The sequence below is a fragment of the Crocodylus siamensis genome, chromosome 4, assembly GCF_052110815.1.
Source record: "Crocodylus siamensis isolate JL-2025a chromosome 4, ASM5211081v1, whole genome shotgun sequence".
Lineage (NCBI taxonomy): Eukaryota > Metazoa > Chordata > Crocodylia > Crocodylidae > Crocodylus > Crocodylus siamensis.
The window spans coordinates 173,303,088-173,323,912 of NC_143398.1; the positions used below are offsets into that span (position 1 = coordinate 173,303,088).

At 41.5% G+C, this 20,825-nt stretch overlaps 1 protein-coding gene across 1 annotated transcript in view; it reads left to right on the plus strand.

The window, feature by feature from the left end:
* The window catches only part of SPAG16 (sperm associated antigen 16), a 947,700-nt gene that overhangs the window by 684,134 nt on the left and 242,741 nt on the right, over positions 1-20,825 (plus strand). Inside the window, exon 14 of the mRNA XM_090041227.1 lies at positions 19,759-19,824. Coding sequence (XP_089897353.1) covers positions 19,759-19,824 — 66 coding nt within the window. The remainder of the gene's footprint in view (positions 1-19,758; positions 19,825-20,825) is intronic.

The following is a 20,825-nucleotide window of genomic DNA, read 5'->3' on the forward strand; positions in this document are numbered from 1 at the left end:
CATTTCAGCTAGATTTTATGCTACATTGAGCACTTTCTTGACCTTCTTCTCCAAATGGTAAACAGAAATGCAGTTTTGAAAGCCTTAATAGAGACTGGTAGCACAACTCAACTCTTTCCTCTGCAGTCCCCCGCCCTAGAAAGAACAACAAAAATAGGATGCAGTTTCCATATTCACAGCTGAAGCTGTTTAGAGCCCAGGCAGACTAACATTAACAAAGACTTGATTTGCATATTAAAATACTCTTAATTAAACACAGACCCTGTAAACGTTTAAAGGCTGTAATCGATCTTTTGCAGGCTTGCTTGGTTATTTATATGATCTAATAAAGACTAGAGGCTTTGTTAATGAGACCTCTATTTCCTAACATGTATGTGTCAAGGAGATTATTTCACTAACAATTATGGAGCAGGCTGCCTTTAATAACTTGTAAAAACCTAAGGCTGAAATTCTTTTGCATGGGGACTATATAAAATGATAGACCTACTATAATATAAGCCTACCATGTTTATATTTTTTCTTTTTCATTATATCTTTTAGGGATCAATCCAGAAGCCTACTTAGGCAAAACTCATAGTAAGTCACTTCTGAAGGAATGTAGGCATCAGGTCTATGCTGTCTTGCTGCAATATATTTAAATAATATGCCCAAATGTTTACTGAGTGTAAGATGGACAGAATAAATTTGGTCAATGATTCAGGGCTGCATCCCCAGTAATGTCAACTTTAAAATAAGTTTTTTTTTTCCCCTCCATGTATAATATAAAATACATGCACACTCATTTGCATACCCACATTCAAATCATCCAGGACAGCTCTCCCAGGTTTTTTTTCCTGAGAGAAAACTGACCTGTATGAAAGTTCAGATTGGGTGGTTGCTGTGCATTCATAGATTCATAGACACTAGAGCTTAGAAGATCATCAAGTCCAGCCCCCATTGATTTAGTACTTCTATAATCAAGTACTAAATAAATGTGCAGTAACTAGAGTTAGTGCTCAGTAGCGGGCAAACACCTTTTAAGTGAGGCTACTGTGCAGTAGCCTAATATTACAGCACAGTTGTGTATTAGCACTGTTGGTGCTGTGACACACTACTACACAGTATTATTTGGCAACTTCACACTCACTGTCTCATGTAGACACACCCATGGAGAAGCAAACACCCTGCAGTGCGGACACCCGGCTGCCGGGGTCCCTAGAGCATGCAGCCCAGAGAGCTTTGCAGGCTTCTTTCTTTTTTTTAAATGAATGTAGGCAGGGATCCTCAGGATCAGGAAAGGTGTGGGCAGAGTCTGTGCTTTGCACAGCGGCCTCCAGTCTTCCCCTCCCCATGCTGTATCCTCAGGTAAGGAGTATATTTGTATGCTTCCAAAGTACTGCAGTGTGATCCAGGAAGGGGACAAGCCAGGGGCAGAACATGCCGCCTAAGTTCTTCAGCATCAGTGCTGAGCTTTTCCAACCCAAAGCACTCAGAGGCTGTGTTCTGCCTCCCTGTACTTGGCTGGGACTGGCACACCCTTCCTCCCCCCATGGGAGGGAAAAGTAGCAAAGCACACTGGCTGCCTGGGAGCTACTTCGCTCATGTTATTCCTGAGTTATTTTTGTCCCAGGGTGGCCATTTTTACTCTGGGAGAAAAATTACACACTTCTGTACATTTGTGGCTTCTCCTGAGAGAGTGTGGACTCTCACTGGAGATACTGAACGTCTGCCCAAGCCCTCTCTGGTGCATTTGTGCAGCAATATTTCTACAGAGCAGTGGAAGTGCTTTCAAGAACTACTTGGAATTACTCTTTTCTGTGGTTGTTTCTACCAATGGAATATTTCTAGCCCCCAGGCCAAATCTGGACTGTAAGAAGCCTCCTGTGACAGTTACAGTAGGGTGGAGCAAGTGCCAGTGGGGCAAAATCAGTTTTGGACAACTCTGTTTTTTCTTCTCAAAATCTTGTCAGCATCAGGCAAGAAATCTTTCGGAGAAAAGTGCTGCACATCAGGTTTGCTACTTCCCCCCTTTTATTAATGGTCCTTGATCCTATTATCTGTAAAAGGTTTATCAAATAATTTGTTTTAACATTTTCTTTGCCATTGGGTGTTCCCATTTCATATTTCCTGGTTTCACTCCTCTCTGCATGCTCTTTTGAAGCTCACAGGGATAATTACATAGTCTGCACTCCTGTGAGTGCAGTCATCAAATGCAGTGCCAGTTTTTCTAGACAGAAAATAATACATATATTCCCCTTTCTTGTATGTCTGAAGTACTATTTAAAGGTAAATGGCATGTATTTTAATAATCATAATACTTAAACATTATTTTCTTAGTGTTATTAAGGAGCTGCATGGCCTATGGATATTGTGAGTTGGATTTTCAAAACCTTTGTGATGGCAGAGTCCTGCTTTCCCTAAAGTTGACTATGGAACTCTAATGGGAGTAGAGTTAGGCCAGCACTGAACAATTTTAAAAATCCCTGGACTGCAATTTGGTATAGTACTTTCAGTGTGCCTACTTGTGTCAAAAGTCAGAAGTATGTGTTTAGGTACCTTCTATCTGTGCCTAAAATGTGTGGGTATAGAAACTGGAGTTTGTGATGCAGTCATTGAGAGTTTTGCAAGTGAACAGACTGAAGAATGAGGTGCTGTGATTTAAACTAATAGGATATTATGCTAATAGGACCAGGATCAGTATTATCCTATAATATATTACTGCTATCTAATTGAATGTGTGTAAGCATCCTATATGCTTACAGGATGATGCTGATCTAAAATATATATATATATGGGATATCTATAATATATATGACCCCAGCTGACTTCCTGCCCTTTGGGCAGGGGGCTGGACTCGATGATCTCCCGAGGTCCCTTCCAGCCCTGATGTCTATGAAATCAATGAAATATCATATAATATATATCTATATTATAGATCAGGTACATCCTATAAACATAGGGTTATAATTAGAATAGTCATAGGTTATAATAATCCTAGAATCATGGAAAATTAGGGTTGGCAGGGACCTCAGGAGGTTATCTAGCCCAACACCCTGCTCAAAGCAGGACCAGCCCCAACTAGACCATTCTAGCCAGGGCTGTGTCAAGGTGGGCTTTAAAAACCTCCAAGGATCGATAGGTGTGTATCCAGAAAAATACAATATATCTTTTTATATATATCATGTATTCTGTTGGTGGTTATGGTGATAATGAGTCCGCTCCTTATTTGTGATGCTTAATGTATCTTGGACTGAACAACCACAGAAGCCAGATAACTCAGACTATAATTATTACAGAAAGTAATGGGAAGTACCATCGAGTTATTGTTATATTGTTAGATTAAATGTCAGCCTTTGAAACAAACATTCCCTTTACTTCTTGTTTCCTTCTTCTCTACAATCTCCCATTTTCTATTTTTGCATTATTAGTTGAAAATGAAGTTTGCAAGTATTGTCAAAATTTGTCATTCTGAATATGTAGGAATAATTTTGATGAAATATCCTTAAATTCTCCTTGTCCACTAACTTGGGATACATATAGAGCATCTATCTTGAAGAATTCTAATTGGTGTGAAGTTACATTTTTTGACGAGTAGAACTGATCAATTTTTATTTTTCAGTTTTGAATTTTAAATTAATCTTTATTGAATGTGTATTTTTAATGTAGCTATTTTGTGTGTACATATAAGGGGATGAGGAGAGGGATCAGCTAACTAAATACATTTACCATTTTAAAAGACTGTTATCTGTCACCTTTCTTGAATTACCATTCAGGTCAGCAGGGTCCTTACCCCCGGAATAGAAATGGTTTTGTAAATTGTGTGATAATAAGTTGAGGGAATCTGAACCCTGACTAAAAAAAAGATTTACTTTCTATTCTTAGTAGTTTTTCGTTTCCCTGCCAACAGTCTTAAGGTGCGTGCCATTTGGGGTTATGGGTATGTAGCCAATGGGAAATGAGATCACAAGTTCTTTCCATCTAAGCCAACAAATAGCCATTAGACAATGAAATAGCTATATATATGTCAGTCTATCTTTATTTTATAGCACAATCAACCCACCGTGTAGATTAATGAAGATAATATAAAATATATGACAAACACTCATTGGCATATGTGTACTCATTTGATTTTGCAGGACAAATGCCAAGACATGAGAGTATAAAATAATAAGTACAAATTATAACCAAGAACTTTAATAAAAATTGCAGAGATATTTACGCTTGGAAATTCTCAGTGTAAATGCAATATTTTTACTAGTGATTTTCTTAATATAAATAGAAATTAACAAAACAAATACAGCTGTCAGATGTGAATAGCTTTGTCCCTATTATCATACTTTGGTTGAGAGTGACACTTTGAAAATAGGAGGGGCCCGTTAACCATTCTTTATCCTTCAAGTCATCCGTAATTGTCTGGTTTTTTTGTTAGTTTCTTTAAACAAACAGACTTCGATATATTGCCTGGAATTGTTTTCCAACCTGTTTCAGTTCCTTTTGTTTTAGAGAAGCCAAATATATACTGTTCTAGTCTGAACCAAGATTAATCGGTGGTTTTGGTTTGGGAACCAATGCTGTAGTTCTGGTTTAATGATGGTGAGATTGTGTAAACTCTCGTCAAGAAATTTCACTTAATAAAATGGTAAGAGATTTTTCATAAAAAATCCGAGATTCTGCACCATTTTGACAATTTGAATTGTTGGTTTTGAGAGTCAGAGGGAGAAAAGATGAAATATAGGGCACAGCTTTAAAAATAGTAATTGAACACAAACAAGAAGTTATAATCACAGAAGTACAACAACTGTGGAAATCTTATCAGAGATTCTACCTTTGTTAATTTCCACAGACTTGTAATGCATTCAAACCTGTTCCCCAAAATGGGCCCCTTTCCATTATTGATCTGGCACAGAATCATTACTCCAAGGGCCAAACAATTGAATCCACAATCCTCTACTCCTGAGATTTGAAGGGGAATGAGTTAATACATTTTTCAGTGGACTTCTCATTATGTCTTATATATAATTCAAGCCCACTTATATATTCCTTTGTATGCTGATCCACCTTCATGTCATCTCATTTACAAAGCCAGCATAAATCCTTTTGAATTTCCTTTCTGCTTTCACTGAATTAATCCCTTCTCCAATTATGCACCATCAGCAATTTCACGTGGTTTATAACTGATCTTTCTGCATGGATCCTTTTTAGGTTGAAACAACAAAACTCAGGGCACAGAGCATAAGTAGCCCTAATTGTTTCTACATAACTTTTGTGAGAATACATTTCTTTTAAATTTTGGAATAATGAGTTCATGTGATGTAAACTTTCAATGCAATAGAAATAAACTGCCTTTCTCTAGAGGGATTAGTATAATCCCACATGTGTCAGGTATCCCAGTTGTAGCCATATTGGTCTAGAGGAAAAAGAAATCAGGACTTGTGGTAGAGGTGATATCTTTTATTACACCAACTTGATTTTTGCAACAAAAAAAAATCTTGAATTGCAAGCTTTTGAGCACAAACACCCTTCATTAGGCATTGGAGAAAAGGTTGTAGATTGTACCACAGAGCTCAGAGACACCTCACCAGATAAGAAATGCCTGCCCAGAAGAGCACTCTATGCATTTACTGCTCTGTGAAATGCGAAACAACATAACCAGAAGGAAATATGAAATCATCTTGCTTACCAACAAATAACTTCGAGGTAAACAGACTATTCCAATTTTTCTGTGAGCCTAATCTGCATATACAATTAACTTTTCTGAACAGATTTTACCACACCTTCAACACTCCTGTGAAATATGAACTTTCATTTCTATCCAGGAGACATTGTACAATCTTTTCTCTGATGCCTAATGAAGGGTGTTTGTGCCCAAAAGCTTACAATTAAAGATTTTTTTTTTTTTTGCAAAAATATAGTTGGTCTAATAAAAGATACCACTTCTACCATGAGCCCTGATTGCTTCATTCCACATGTGGCACCAGCAGAGTTAAAGAACTGCAGTGAACCAGATGGAACTAGCTATCTTTATTAACAGATTGTCTTCTACAGTCAGCCTTTTTAGTTGGAACCCTTAAACTACAGCAGATGTTTTAAATAGAGTGAATACAATTACCTAAGATGAGCACTAAGGCCCCCTCTACACATTACAGGTATTGGGGTATTAACTGGTTAATTGTGCAATTAACTGAGACCAGCTACACATGCAGAGTAGCTGTCATATCATAAAAAGTTCCAACAAGCTATAAAGCTGGACCTTGAAGATATGTACAAACTCTATAGCTGATTGCTATTGAGCTTTAATACGCAAGTGTAGTAGGGTCTCTGCTGCAGCTCGGAGCCCCATCACCTGACAGGGCTCCCAGCTGTGATGGTGTATCATGCCCATCTGGGGCTGGGAGTCCCGCAGTTGAGGGGACCCTCAGCCCCAGCAGCTTTTGATTCTGGTTCATGGCAGCATGAGGACCCTGAGTTCTGCAGCTGAGGACACTGATTGTCAGGACACAGCTGGGTCCCTGCAACCAGGGGTCATGGCTGCCCTGGGAGCGTGAACAGCTCAAGGCCTGATTCAGGTGCATGGGGTAAGATGGTACAAAGTGAAATCTGGGCCCATGGTGTCCAACCCTGGTGACACAAGACAGGATCTGGGCATGCAGGGCCCTGACCTTGATCCAGGCATGAGAGGCTGAATCTCAACAGCACAAGGCAGGATCCAGGCATATGGGCCCAATCTCAGCAGTACAAAGTAGGATCCAGGCATGCGGGGCCTGATCTGCTGCCAACCCCATGGATCCAGCTCATTGTCTGGCTGTATACTAATTTTCCAGTCCTTGAGGCCAGAAGGTTGAGCACCACTGTTGGAGGTCAATGCGATATGTTCACCTAGCTGGTTCCAGATCATAGCCTCCCTGACTGTGAAGTAGTGCCTTCTGATGTCCAACCTGAATCTACTCTCAAACAACTTATGGCTCTTATTCCTTGTTACTCCAGGAGGTGCTCGTGTGAACAGGGTCTCTCCCATTCCCTGATGGTCCTCCCTGGTAAGTTTATAGATGGCCACCAGATCCCCTCTCAGCCTTCTCTTGTGAAGGCTAAACAGATTCAGGTCCTCTAGCCTCTCCTCGTAGGGCCTGCCCTGCTGTCCCTGGATCATGCAAGTGGCCCTCCTCTGGACCCTCTCAATGCTGTCCACATCCTTCCTAAAGTGCAGCCCCCAGAACTGGACGCAGTACTCCAACTGTGGCCTGACCAGTGTCGCATAGAATAGGAGGATCACCTCCTTGGCCCTGCTTGTGATGCATCTGTGGATGCATGACAAGGTGCTGTTCGCCTTACTGACCGTGTCCTCACATTGGCGGCTCATGTTCATTTTGGAATCGATAATGACTCCAAGATCCCTTTCAGCCACTGTGCTTTTGAGAAGGGAGTTCCCCAGCCTATAGGTATGTTGCTGGTTCTTACTGCCCAAGTGCAGTACCCTGTACTTGTCAGTATTGAATCCCATCCTATTCCCATTTGCCCACCCCTGTAACCTGTCCAGGTACAGCTGTATCCTGTCCCTCCCTTCTAGCATGCCCACCACACCCCAAATCTTGGTGTCGTCAGCGAATTTGAGCAGGGTGTTTTTCACCCCCTCGTCCAAGTCGCTAATAAAGAAATTGAACAGTGCAGGCCCAAGGACTGAGCCCTGGAGGACTCCACTGCCCACATCCCTCCAGGTCGAATATGACCCATCCACCACCACTCTCTGGGTGTGCCCCCTCAGCCAATTTGCAATCCATCTGACTGTGTAGGCATCAGTGCCACAGTCATCTAGCTTTTTAATGAAAATGGGGTGGGAGACTGTGTCAAAGGCCATCTCTCGAACTGCATAGCCAGACTCCTTCCTTCAAGTGGCAGGAAATCACCTGGACTGAAAAATAAGGTGGAGGAAGGAGAGAGAGTTAAGTAGACACTTTGCCTCTTTGAGAATATCAAGAGAGTAAATTTGGCAGAAGCTTAGAGGAAAATACTAGAGGTTAGATTACATAGAGTTTAGACATATACAGTGTAGTTTACTAGAAATCCCTTTGAATTTAATCTTGCATTTCCCCCTAATAACAATAATTTACCAAAACAGTCAAAAATAAAAGTTTAAAACACAAGACCTATGTGAAAAGTTTGAAGGTCTGGGTTTGTGTCCTCTAGAAAAGAAAAACCGAGTAGAAACTTTTCTTTATAAAAAGCCTGTTATGAAGAGGACCGTTCTCCATTGCTCTGTGTGGCCACTAACAGAAAGATGAGAAGAATTTTTCTTTATTTGCAGCTAAGAAGATGTAGATTGAATATTAGGGAAAAAACTCTTAATTGTTTGGGTGGTAATATACTGGGACAGGCTACCTAGGAAGCTTGTGATATCTCTTTTACTGATAGTTTTTATGAACAGGTTAAACAAGCATGTCAAAAATAATTGAAATATACCTGATCTTGTCTCACTGAAGGGGCTGAACCAAACAATCTCTTAACATCCTTTCTAACCCCCCACATTTCTGATACTTTCAAAAAATTCCATGGGATCTTGCTGTGCATACACAAAACCTTCATTTCATATCTTAATTTGAAATGGCACCTCTCATACCCCTATGCAGTGGAGCTAGTTCAGATGAAACAAACAAAATCTGTAGCTCTTCCAGTTGAAAAGTTAATGAAAAAAAATCTGAATTAAGTAAAGACCAGTGCATTAATGTCTGATTTGTTCATCTGAAATGGTGATGTCAAGAAAACTGGAATCATTTAAAAAGTGTGTATTGCTAAAGTATAATGCTGATTTAAATGTCAGTAATATTAAATATTTAGTGGCTGGTCAAGATGTATAAAAAAGGGGGAGATAATCATATTATAAAGAGGAAAGTCTGTGGTGACCTCACATTTTGGTGTCGTACATAGGTGGCCCCTTTTTTCTAAATTGATTGGGTGTGGGATGATTGAAGAACTCCTGCTCATGTATTGACCCAGCAGTGAGACTACTATAGATAAATGAGTACTGGAGTTAAAAAAAAATGGCTCCCTGTCTAGCCCTGTCAAGCACTGTTGGAAACAGTAGGATGAAGGATGCAGAAAGGGTCAACTGATCCAGCAGCCATCGTAGCAAAGTAAGCTACATTATAGACACCTGATAAACAAGGTAAAATCTTCATTTTCAGAAGGGTTGAATTCAGTTGACCCTGTCTAAACATTGACAACACTGCTTGAGGAAAGGTTCTACAGTTTTGGCACTCAAGCTTTCCTTATCTAAAGACAGCCTCAGGGTCAAATTGTTAGCAGCCTGCTTTTCTTACAACTATTTTTAAAACCTTATGGGGAAGAATTCTTGTTTTTTGTTATTGTTAAATAATGCAAAGAAACTCTGTAAATGATTAGTAAATAGGTCACAAAATTATATTTCCTCCATGCCTATTCCTTATGCAATTTTTTTAAATGATTGGTTTAGAGTTGATGAAGCTTGCAAAAGTTCACTGCGGAGAGAATCCCAATTGGTCATGTCTGTATTCAAATACTGCCTCTAGTTAAGGGTTTTAGCAGACTACAGTGTTAGAAACCCAAGCGTTGGTAGAAGACAAAAAGATAATTCACTTTCATCTCAAGAACAAAGCTGAACAGAAAAGCTTTTTCAACTTTCTTAATTCATGAAACATTTATCTTGGAGTCGGGTTATATTATAGTAGCATGAATGTGGTCTGTCAGCATTTCTATTTTATAAACCCCTGGTTTAGGGTTTTATAGGAGAGCCTTTAAGGTTCACTTTGAACTGACTCAGCATAGAAGGTCTAGGTCTGGAAATATATGTTTTTTTCTTCCCAGTTAAGAAGATTGAGTTTGAAAGTTCTTATCTTAGAAGTGTGCTCATTATAAAATGTACATTAATGCTGCATTAAGGTGAAAATTGAAATGCACAAAAGTGAGAAAATTCTGAATCAAATGTCCCTAAAGCAAGGTTTCTTTAGTTCCTTCTCTATCGTTAATAATGATATTACCAACATTAATGTATGCGCTGATTCAATGTTGGGCCATTATTTTTATGTGTAATATTACAGAATTAATGGCTATGTCTACATAGTTAATTTACTGTCGCTAGCAGTGGCACCCTCAGGCATGCTGCTCTGATCTGGGGAGAATGCTTTCTAAACTGGAGGTAGTATAGATGTAGCTGCTTGGGCAGTTTAATTAAGTTGGGAGTGGGTTAATTGGCAATGTCAGTCATCATCAGTGCTAGTTTGCTATCCCATGTACCACACAGAAACAGCTAGCGTGTTTCTGGTTTAGAAAGCAGGCTTCCCAGAAAAGACCCATATGCTCAAGGGCACTCTAACAGGCAGCATGTCCACGAGATGGGCAGAGCTATATCTTAATTTTGCTATAGTTTAATTTTGATTTTACTAACATTTGCATGCTTAAATCCCCAACCCAAGCAGTTCACTAACAAACTTTTTTCTGTTGAAAGGGATGCTGGTATTGTGGTTTATACATGAGACTAGAAGCTGAGAGAATTGAGTTGTATTCTCATCTTTGCTACAGTTATTTTGTGTAACATTGGGCATGTCACTTAGTTGCCTTGTCTCAATTACTCCACCTGGAAAGTGGAGTAAATTACTGCTTGCCTACATCATATGAGTGTTATTTCTAAAGTGGTTTGAGAGGCTGAGATGAAAAGCACCAGATAAATGAAATGCAATACTTGTTTACTGTTATTTTTAAAGGAGGAACTAAAAGATTTAGGACTTTAATTTTGAATGTGAAAAGGCTTATATTTATTTGAACATAATGCATACACTCGTTTGCACATGTATATTCCTTTGAACTTGCTGTCAGAACACAATGACAGTGAAAGTACCAACAGGTATAACTGAAAGCAGGAAGTATTTTTTTCAGACCTTTTAAAAAACTTTAGCAGTTTTTAAAAAATATTTTTTTGTTTATCAGTTTGAAACCAGGACCAAAATTTGTTGGCAAAAATAAAATCAGAGACAGATTAAAACACTCCAGTGTTTCAGTTTCCAGGGACACTTATTCCAGGCTCAGTACTGCATGTTTACAAATGAGTAAAAGCTACCAGCTAGAAACCAACTAGCCTTTTTTCAGTGTTAGTTGGTTGGTCAGCTCAGCTGGCAGCAGGGGTAAATGCAGGGTACAAAAATCCAAAGCTCTTTTGAGGCCATGCAACTGTATACAGATATCATATTGACCCATAGGCAAGATGACTTTGAATTTAAGATGATCCTCCAATAATTAGATTCTGTATGTGGAAAAAATATAAACTAGTTATATCATATATAGAAGCTAATTAATACAGGGTTATCTTAAAATTGTCATCTTCCAACAGCTGCAGTGGGGAAGGCAGCAGCATGGGTCAAGCAGCAGGGGGACAGGAAGCCTGCCTCCTGACCCTTGTCTCCCCCACCTGCCTCCATGCTATTTGCCCACGTTCAGTGGGTGCCCCCAGCCGGGTGCCTGTCCCCACTGCTACTTGCCTTCTACCATGCTTTCCCCTCTGCTGGTTGCCCAGTATGGTGGCTCTGGCTTTGGCTCAAGGCACAGAGCACACAATGGCTCTGTTCCTGACCAGGGAGCAGTGGTGGGTGTAGGAGTTAAAGCTGCAGCATCTTCTTTGCGCTCCCCCTGGGAAGCAGTGTCCCCTTTGCTACCCCCAACCTGCACCCTGTGGTCTCCCCTTGTTTGGGGGTGGAGTTGGAGCCAATCACCAGCAACTGCCTGGCCTGGGCTGGTACTCAAATCTAAGGCAAAGTTACTTTTTCCCCAGGTTGAATAGGGAAATAACCCTCAGCTTGGATTTGAGTATATGTGGCATTCTTGTTCAAACCATCCAATCACTGGCTAACACGTGTAGTCACACAGCTAGATATTGCTCCTTTCTTTTGCATATCAGACCGTTACCATTTTAATCTGTTATATGCATTCCTTGACTATATTGCCAACTTTCAAACTCCCCCAGGAAGCTACTCCTTGATTAAGGAGATACCCAATAGAAAGTATTTACAACCAATTCTTACCCACTTATGGCTTTGACACCTCCCAGTTCTTTCAAAGTGATCACTACATTATGATATGCCCAGGATATGTCTGCAACCAAGCAGTTCTTATCATTGCAACAGCCTGCATCCAGAATAACAAATGGCCCGGTGGTTCATGCACTCAGCTGTTACATGAGAGACTCAGATTCAGGTTCCTGCTCAAGTTAATATTTAATGAAACTATGCCAAAGGCAGCAACTCCAGAAGGAGAGATTGCAAGGCATACCTCACAATAGCCTATAATCTAGTAGACTGTCGGGGAACAGTCCCTCATATACCTCACGCACTGGGCTAACTCGTGGGCTGGGCTGGAGATTACCGTGCCCGAGGGTTTCACACGGACTGGGGAAGTGGACCCGGTCTCTTCCCTTGGGTGATAAACGGCCCGGGGGTCCTGCATAACGCACCCCAGGGCTCCAGGGCTAAGCTGTACGGCCCATTCGTTTCCGCTTGTCCCGCGAAGGGACAGGTACCCATAAATCATCTTCGCAGCCAGATTTGCAGCCTGATGATATACAATATGGGCCCATAAGTCGTCCGGGTCACCGGACAGACGGACTCCGCTGCGCCATGGGCAGCTCTGAAGCAACTCAGACTCACATTCGCCTCCCGTGCATCCTGTTCGTGATGCCATGTTGAGGAACAGGATCAGGTTCGAATCCTGTTCATGATGCCATGTCGGGGAACAGGGCCCCAAGGTCACGGTGGGCCGAGCGGCTCAAAACGAACAGGCAGGATTAGCGGCGAGGAGTCTGAGCGGTACGCGGATTCATTTGGTTTCAAAGCAGATCAGATCCATTGACTTACGCTTCTGGAGAGTAGGTTGAGATGCTTGCTTCAGTTACAGTTACGACGAATTGAATGAACAACAAAGGAGGCTGTTGGCTCACGGGGTTCCCGAGTAAGCCCTTGCTTTCTACCCCAAAGGATAGGTGCGGCTGCCCACTCAGTAGTCCCAGGGCTGGTCAACAGCTGATGAAATAGGAGAACAAATAACAAAACTGTAACTGAAGCCCACCAGAAGAGCAGTTCCTGCAGCCGCAGCCTCTGCTCTCTGGATCGCTCTCTCCCTGTCTCACAGTCCCTGCCAAGGCAACCTTTGCTTATAGGTCGAGCACAGTCTCCCCTTACACACCCACCACCACACTGACAGAGAGAACAAACCCAAAGGTGGGGGCTCACAAGCCCTTTATAGCAACCAATTGGCCAATCAGGTTGCTTGCTCTGAAGAATTTTCTAGTTCTATGAAGTCATGCTCTTAGCCAAACTGAGCATGCCTCTTATTAGATGCTATATATGACTGGGCATGCGCATGGTGGAAAAGTAGGTCACACTTGATTGACAAGCCAACAGGTCACCCAGGGGCACATGCTGGGCACGCTGTGGAATTTTCCATAGGCCTTGCCTGCTTGTCTGTGCATGATCAAACTTAACTCTTGTGTTACCAGCATACATTTAAAATTTGGTCTGGACATAGACATGGTATTCACCTGGAATGTAGACCATCCAGTTTGAAGTCCATGGTGAGAACTAGACAGAGCAGGGACTTCTAACTGGATTTCTCACATACCAGATAAAAGCCACAACTACTAGTGTAACTGCTATTATAGACTGGAGGACAGTTTATCTACATCTAAAGATCTCTTTTCTTCTAATATGCATGATCAGAAATCCCACCCTCTACTTGAGAATCACCCGTTTCAGATTAAAGTTTCATAAAAATAGGCATGGAAACCGTTTTCTTAAAAATCAGTGACCAAACATATTGAGGACTGCTGTGCTGTGTAAATACTTTTTTGAGTGCACTCAGTAGTTCTTGCAGGTTTATGCATTTCTTCAAGACATTAGAGTGTCTAGGTGATCCAAGACATAGTATATATGTTTTTATTGGAGTCTGTGGTATTTTAAAAAGCCTCCTTGGATGTGCACATCTAAAAGATCATGAAGGATAAATTTAGAAAAGAAAGATCTACTGCATTCACATGGTATATTTAATTCAACCTATTATAATGTATTTCTCAAAAAAACTTTTCAGTCTGGTAAAGCATACAGTCTTTTTTAGGAATCTCTCACCTGTATTATGATGTTCTAAATTATGATGTTCTAAATACAGAAAATATTTCAATTTATCTTGGCTAACAAATAAGTGAGCAATATTAGCATAAAGCCTGCAAAAGGCAATATTTTTCATACTTATATAAATTGATTGTGTATCCATACATTTTTGTTAAACCGGCAACTGAATACGTATTAGAAAAGTCCAACTGCCATCTTAATCGATGAATTGGCTCACTAATTGTACAGATGCAAAGAAACACAGAATGCAGATTAAAACTCTCTATAAGCTGCCCAATTTTTGTTTGATTCACTTAACAGGGAGGCAAAACTTTAAGAATAAGATAAGAATTTCATTATCGGTTATGAAATATCTGACTTCTGGTACAAGTAATACCTAGAAAATTATTTGAACTTAGATTCCTTGTTTAAATACTTCAAGATGCTTGCTTCAAGCTTACCTGTTGAAGCTTTTCATTCCCCGCAAAAAGGGCAAACTTCATTCTAAAGCCACTTTTTCTTTTGAGCTAAACTGTTTTTTCATCAGCGTCTCAGATATTTCAGGTGACTAACCCCAGAAAAGCAGCTAACATCTAGATTTAGCAAAAGCTGAGAGTTCAACAGGCACCACAGGACATTTCTGTGTTGTTTTTAAAAGCTGCTTATAGTATTAGTTAAAGATTATGAAATAAGGAAGTATAGAAATGTTTTTTTCAACCAAGGCTTGACTTTCAATACTTGTTCACTTTCAATGAATGCTGCTGATGTATTTTCATGCCTGTAACTTGCATAAACAGAGGGCACTTCTACACAAGATACTGACTGCACAGTAGCCAAATAATACTGCACAGTAGCATGTCACAGCACTAACACTATTAATACACTACTGTGCAGCAATGTCACTAAAAGATGTTCACCTGAGCTACTGTGCAATAATTCTGGTTAACGCACATGTATTTAGTACTTGATCTGCATGAGGACTTGTATAATCAAGTACTAAATATGTGCACAGTAACCACCATGCAGTTGTGTCTCATGTAGATATGCCCAGCAAGTGGTTATTGGGCAATATCCAAAGAGAATAGAAGATATCTAACCATGGGTTTACAAACTTATATATTAGAAATACCAAGGATCAATGGTTCTGTTTATCAATTACTACTGTATTCGTGTAGATATAGTCGATACCTTAGGGAAAAACTGAATAAAGTTACATCTCTTTTATAAGTGCAGACCCCTATATTAAATATTGCGCGTTCTCTCTCTCTCTCGCTTTCTCTCTCTTTTTCTTTTTACCCTTGGGTCCCCAATCACAGGATGCTCTTTCAGATCTTGACAATGATGTCAGGGGAACATAGTGTACCTGAAATAGAGAATCCTTCAAAATATTGATGCAAGCTCTGTTCTTTTTCCGATTCTTTCCCTCAATGAGATTCGGTACTGCATTTCAAATACGTGCCTCTACCACTCTTGTAAAAGGAGTGGTTCAATGAAATATCTAGCATACAGATTTGTTTTCTTGGTGGCAAAAAGAACTGTCAATAAACCAGTGAGTGTAAAGTGCTGTAATGCAAACAATCTTTACATCAATTGTGCCACCTCAGTCCTCAGCCAGAGAAGGCATAAAATCTTTTGGGTGAGCAAAGAAATTCATCTTACTGAACTGAATCCTGGATTCACTTCTTCTCTGCTGAGCCCTGCCTACTCACTACTACCTTTCCTGACACCCATTCCTCAGAAGGGTGCTGAATTTGTGCACCTTTGCTGCTCTCTGCCTCCTCCCCCACCCATCTGCTCTGCCTGGTTGTTAAGAGTTTGGGTGCACATAGTATAGTACAAGAATGAGAAGGCAGACTTGTTTTTTGGTGGGTCAAGGTTTGTCAAAGATCTGGTACAGACATACCCTGTGGGTATGTACAGACGTTACATTTAAATCTGTCTAACTAGGGTTTAGTTGATCTAAGTCCTGATCTACTCAGACATTTGGGGGGGTTGAATTGGGCAAAAAATCACCATCATGATCTAAATTAGATCACCTAATGAGATGACCTAAGTTGGATCTGGAACAGGTTGCCCTGATCTACCAAACATCTGCAGGTCTTCAGAATGTAGCCCCAGGGCTGGGAAAGTCCAGTCACTTGCCCCCGCCCCAAGACTGTGCTCTTCCTAGACCTCCATCCTGACCAGGCTATTTTTAGCCTCCCCTGACTCCCTTCATACACGAAGACAACCCCCCCACCCCCCACTGCAGACCCACCTCCTCCACCAAAACCCACTAGCCACCTGCTGGCCCTTCCCCAGTTCTACATGCCCTTCTCCCCAAACCTACTTAGATTCGGTTCTCATAGTGAACATGTACACAGGCTGTTCCTGAGCAATGATCATCAGGGAACCAGGTTTTCAGGTTCCCACAGGAAAACAGAGAAAAACACTGATTCCCCATTTACCAGAGGAAAATGTGGGTTTCTCATTTTAATAGAGAAACCCTGGGATTTTGCAGTTTTGCAAAGACCTCTTTGCAGGCTAGCAGAGTTCCACCTTGGGGAACTGCAAGAGGCTGGGAGGAGGGCAGCCAGGCAGTGGGCACTATGTGTTTATGTATGCACATGGCCACCAGGCAGCCTGGAGAGCAGCTCCCATAGGTAAGTGGGAGAGGGATTGAGGCCCCCATAGAGAGGGACTTGGGGGGCTGGTGCTGCTGCCCAGCTGGGCAGTATGTGGGGCTTGGGACCCAGGGCCGCAATGCATAGACACACAGCCCCGGTGGGGAGTGGGATGGGGCTGTGGACAGCTGTCCAGGGGGTTAGGAGGTAGGGCCAGCTCCCTACCATTGTGCACACTCTTGGGGGACAGGAGGAACCCATATCCCCAAGATCTGTGCACGGAGCATGGGCAGGTGCAGGTTGCCCACTTCAGGCTTGAACTCTCCACCCTGCTGTCCTCCCCTGGGGCCTCTGCAGCCCAATGAGTAAAACCCAGCATGACAGGGAACAGTGGGGCTGCACACTGACTTCCTTATCACTGGGAGCTCTGTGGTGCCGAGGTATCCCCTGCATGCATGGAAGCAGCAAAGGCAGCAGTATGGAGTTGTGCCCCTCACTGCTGCTGCGCACGCAGGGGCCACCTCACCACGGAAGCATGGAGCTCACAGTGGCAAGCACCTTCCCAACATAGCCCCACTGTTCCCTGCAGCACTGGGTCATGCCTGCTGGGCTGTGGAGGTCCCGGGGGAGGAAAGCAGGATGGAAGTCTGAGCCCACAGTGGGCAGCTTGTGCCCACCCCTGCTCCCAACCCTGTTCCCACCCCATTCACTGATCTGGGGGGCACAAGTCCCCCCTGCTTCCCCCAGGAGTGCACTCAATGGCGGGGAGCCACTCCCTACCGCCCCCCCAGCCAAGCCCACAGCAGACAGGTAGCAGTGGGGGAGCCAGGCTCTGCTTTGCTGCAGCAGCTGCCACCTCCTGCTAGGGATAGGGGGCTGTAGACCTGGGTCCTTGGCCCCATAGCCCTGGCAGCTAAGGGCCACCAACCAGGAGGGCTGGCAGGGTGGGCAGGGAGTTGCAGCGGTGGGGAGTGAGGGGCACCAGCAGGGTTGGGGGGCTGTGGTGGGAAGTGAGGGACCTTTCATTTTAATCACAGATGTGGGAGGTTTATTAGAGAATTTGTGATTTTTTTATCAGGGAAAACCAGATCCCTGCTTAATGCAAGCTGCATGATTGTAGATCAGTTGCGGCAAATGTCTGCACATACCCGATGAGTTCAGCAATGGCTCTGACTGCACCTAGACTTGAGCAGGGACTATTACTGCAAACCTAGTAGAAGCAAGTTCTAGGCATTTAAAATGTATTTTTCACATTGCAGCAGCCAAGTTATACAAACTGTAAAGGCACTCTTCCAAAAAGCTTTTGCAAAACCATACCATTGCTATGACAGCCCCACGAAGGGCTGTGTTTTGAAACTCCTGGCTCATTCACCCCTGGCTTAGTCAGCAAGCTGAGGGTGAAATTCATCTCTGTACAAAGGCTATTCAAAATATTTACTTAAATGAATTTTAAGCCTGAACCTTATACTGACTGCCTGCATATAGGTGAACTGTACCTTGAAAGAGGACTCTAATTATGAACTACTACCCAATCAAATGGTAAAAAGATTGAAAAGCAAGATGTACAGCCCTGAGTGAGATGGTTTATTGTCATTAGTGACTTAGTTTTGTGTGCTTAACTTTGAAAACTCAACATTTTCTTAACATAAAATCTCTTCCAGAAAACACTAATTACCATTTGATTTCAATGTTGCTGCTCACTGTAGCAAGCTCTACTGCTCAGCAGTTACTGTTTGCAGGCTTGGTTATATAGATTTTATATATGCAATTACAGTAGACATCTTAGCTCTCCTGGGATTGTTGAAGGAAATAGTCAAATTTTAAATTTGGAAGAGTATATTAGATTGTTTTGAACTATTATTAGCGATTAAATTTCATTTCTGTTTATGATATGTTGTATAACAAAACTGAAAGCACCTCTGAATTTACTTTTTCAGTGTTGCTATGCAGGACCATTTCATCCTGTCATGCAGTAAGTTATTTTACAGAAACCAAGTTTGTTTTCCATGACCATTACAAAAATGTTTGGAAATATAAGTTGGTGCCCCAGTAGGAATACAGTGTAGAGTGCCAATGTAGGTAGACAGTGCTGCAAGAACATGAACTAGATTTTGTATCCTTGGAGTTATTTTTCACCAAGGACCTGCCAAAGCAATGGCAGAGAAGTTATTAGTCAATATATGCTCAGAGGATCCCAGGAAGAAAACCAGGCATCACACTATAGAAAATAGAAAACTACCTCCCCCACCCCCCAAAGCCTTTACCAGTCTGACTTGGGTAAAAACTCCTTTCTGACTCCAAATTGGGCAATCAATATGATCCTGAGTGGGAAAAGAAGACCCTCCCGCCAATATCTGAGATATTTCTAAATGTCAGCAAAAAACACCGTTAGTCAGTACCACTTTAAAAAATACTCCCGTAGTAATGCATAAATTATGCTTCAAGGAAGTTGGGAAGACAAATATTCCTTCTCGGTTCTTGCAGATGACCAGCAAAAACCATGGATCATGGGACTAGCAGTCCTTCACAGAGAAGGAAATATGTTTTGATTCTTGAGCTTGCTAAATATCTCCAGTGTTAGACTTAAGCAGAAGAGAGATGGGGTTTACTTTGGGTGTTTGGAAAATGGAAATTAGAGCTCCTGCAAAGATCAGGCTAGCATACATGTAGTCTTTTTCATGCTGGTGATTTCTTCAGAAAGATGGTAAAGGGGTGTATGTAATGTCTAAAAAGACACTACACTGTATTGAATCATTATTAAAACACTTTTTAAGAAGCTTGAACTCTATTTCCATAATGTCATATGGTGTGTACATAACATCTTTGTAACTTATTAGCATTATATTTAACATACTTTTTATTATCTGCAATCCTGAATGAAGATATGTATCGTCCTCTATATTGAACTTTTTTTTTCACTTTGTGCCTGCAAAAGCTAGTTTTTCAACACACCAAATAGCATGTACCTGTGCTTGCACATGACAAGACAAACAAGCTGCCTGTGTTTATAAGGATGTTCTATAACCCATTTGATGATTTTCTTTTCTTTTCTTTCCTAGGGACTTTGTGCTCATACTTTTTATGGTCATCTGCATTCCTGCAATCATGCCACATTCAACCTGAGAGTAAGTTCTAACTGTGAAGGTTTCATTTCTTATCTCCACATTCCTCTCTTGTAAATGACTTGCATGAATAGCAATGTTGGATCTACCTGTAGAAACATTTCTTAATGTGTGTGCCTTACACACACAATGACCAGAGTCATTTCAGTAATGGTTATAATAAAGCCTCATCCCTGTGGCCAACTTTTGTTTCTCTCGGTGCAAGATTTCTCTGAGCTATACTTTTTAACATGATTGTAGGATTAATTTGTTTAGATGACATTTTGTGCTGACCTAATTATTTCCTGAATTGCTGATGTATTGTTCCTGTCTATAAAAGATATTTTGTACCCTTTTTTGTGGGATTACTGAGAGAATGCAAGTGTGTCACATTTGAAGTAGCCTGTGTCCCTTTATTGGATAAATCTCCTGGGGGAGTATTATGCATCTCACAAGCCAGCATACTATATGCTTAAAAGCCCTGATCCAAAGCCTTCTGAAGCTGGTTTAGGAACCCCATTGATTTTAGTGGTCCAAAATGCATGAGAGGCATGTTTAAAACATAGAACCAAGCTCCAAACCAGGAATGATCCTCCTTATGAGGATTATAAGCCTCTCCAGGATTCACTGTAACTGTAAGGAGTAAAGGGAAGAGAAGATGCTGTAACATTTTCAGTGAATGGTGGAGGAAAAGATAGCCCCAGTCACATTCCCCCACCCCTAAGGTTGTTTTACTGCATGCAATAAAGAAGTTGAAGTAGGTCTACTTGCCTCAGCAAAAGGAAAGAAAACTGGTGACCTTTCTGTTTACCCCATCCTTTCTATGCACCCCCCTCTTGTCTTGGGGGGTTGTTAATTCTTAGGCAGGCATGGTGAAGGAAGTGGTGGTTCATACGAGAGAAGGGACTCATTCCCTTTTCTCATTCTTGATGCATCTCTTAGTAGTTGTTCCTACTGCCCATCCTACTCTTTCTATTATTTCATTTCAGGATATTGAGTAATAGGAAGCTCCGAATAGTGTCCTT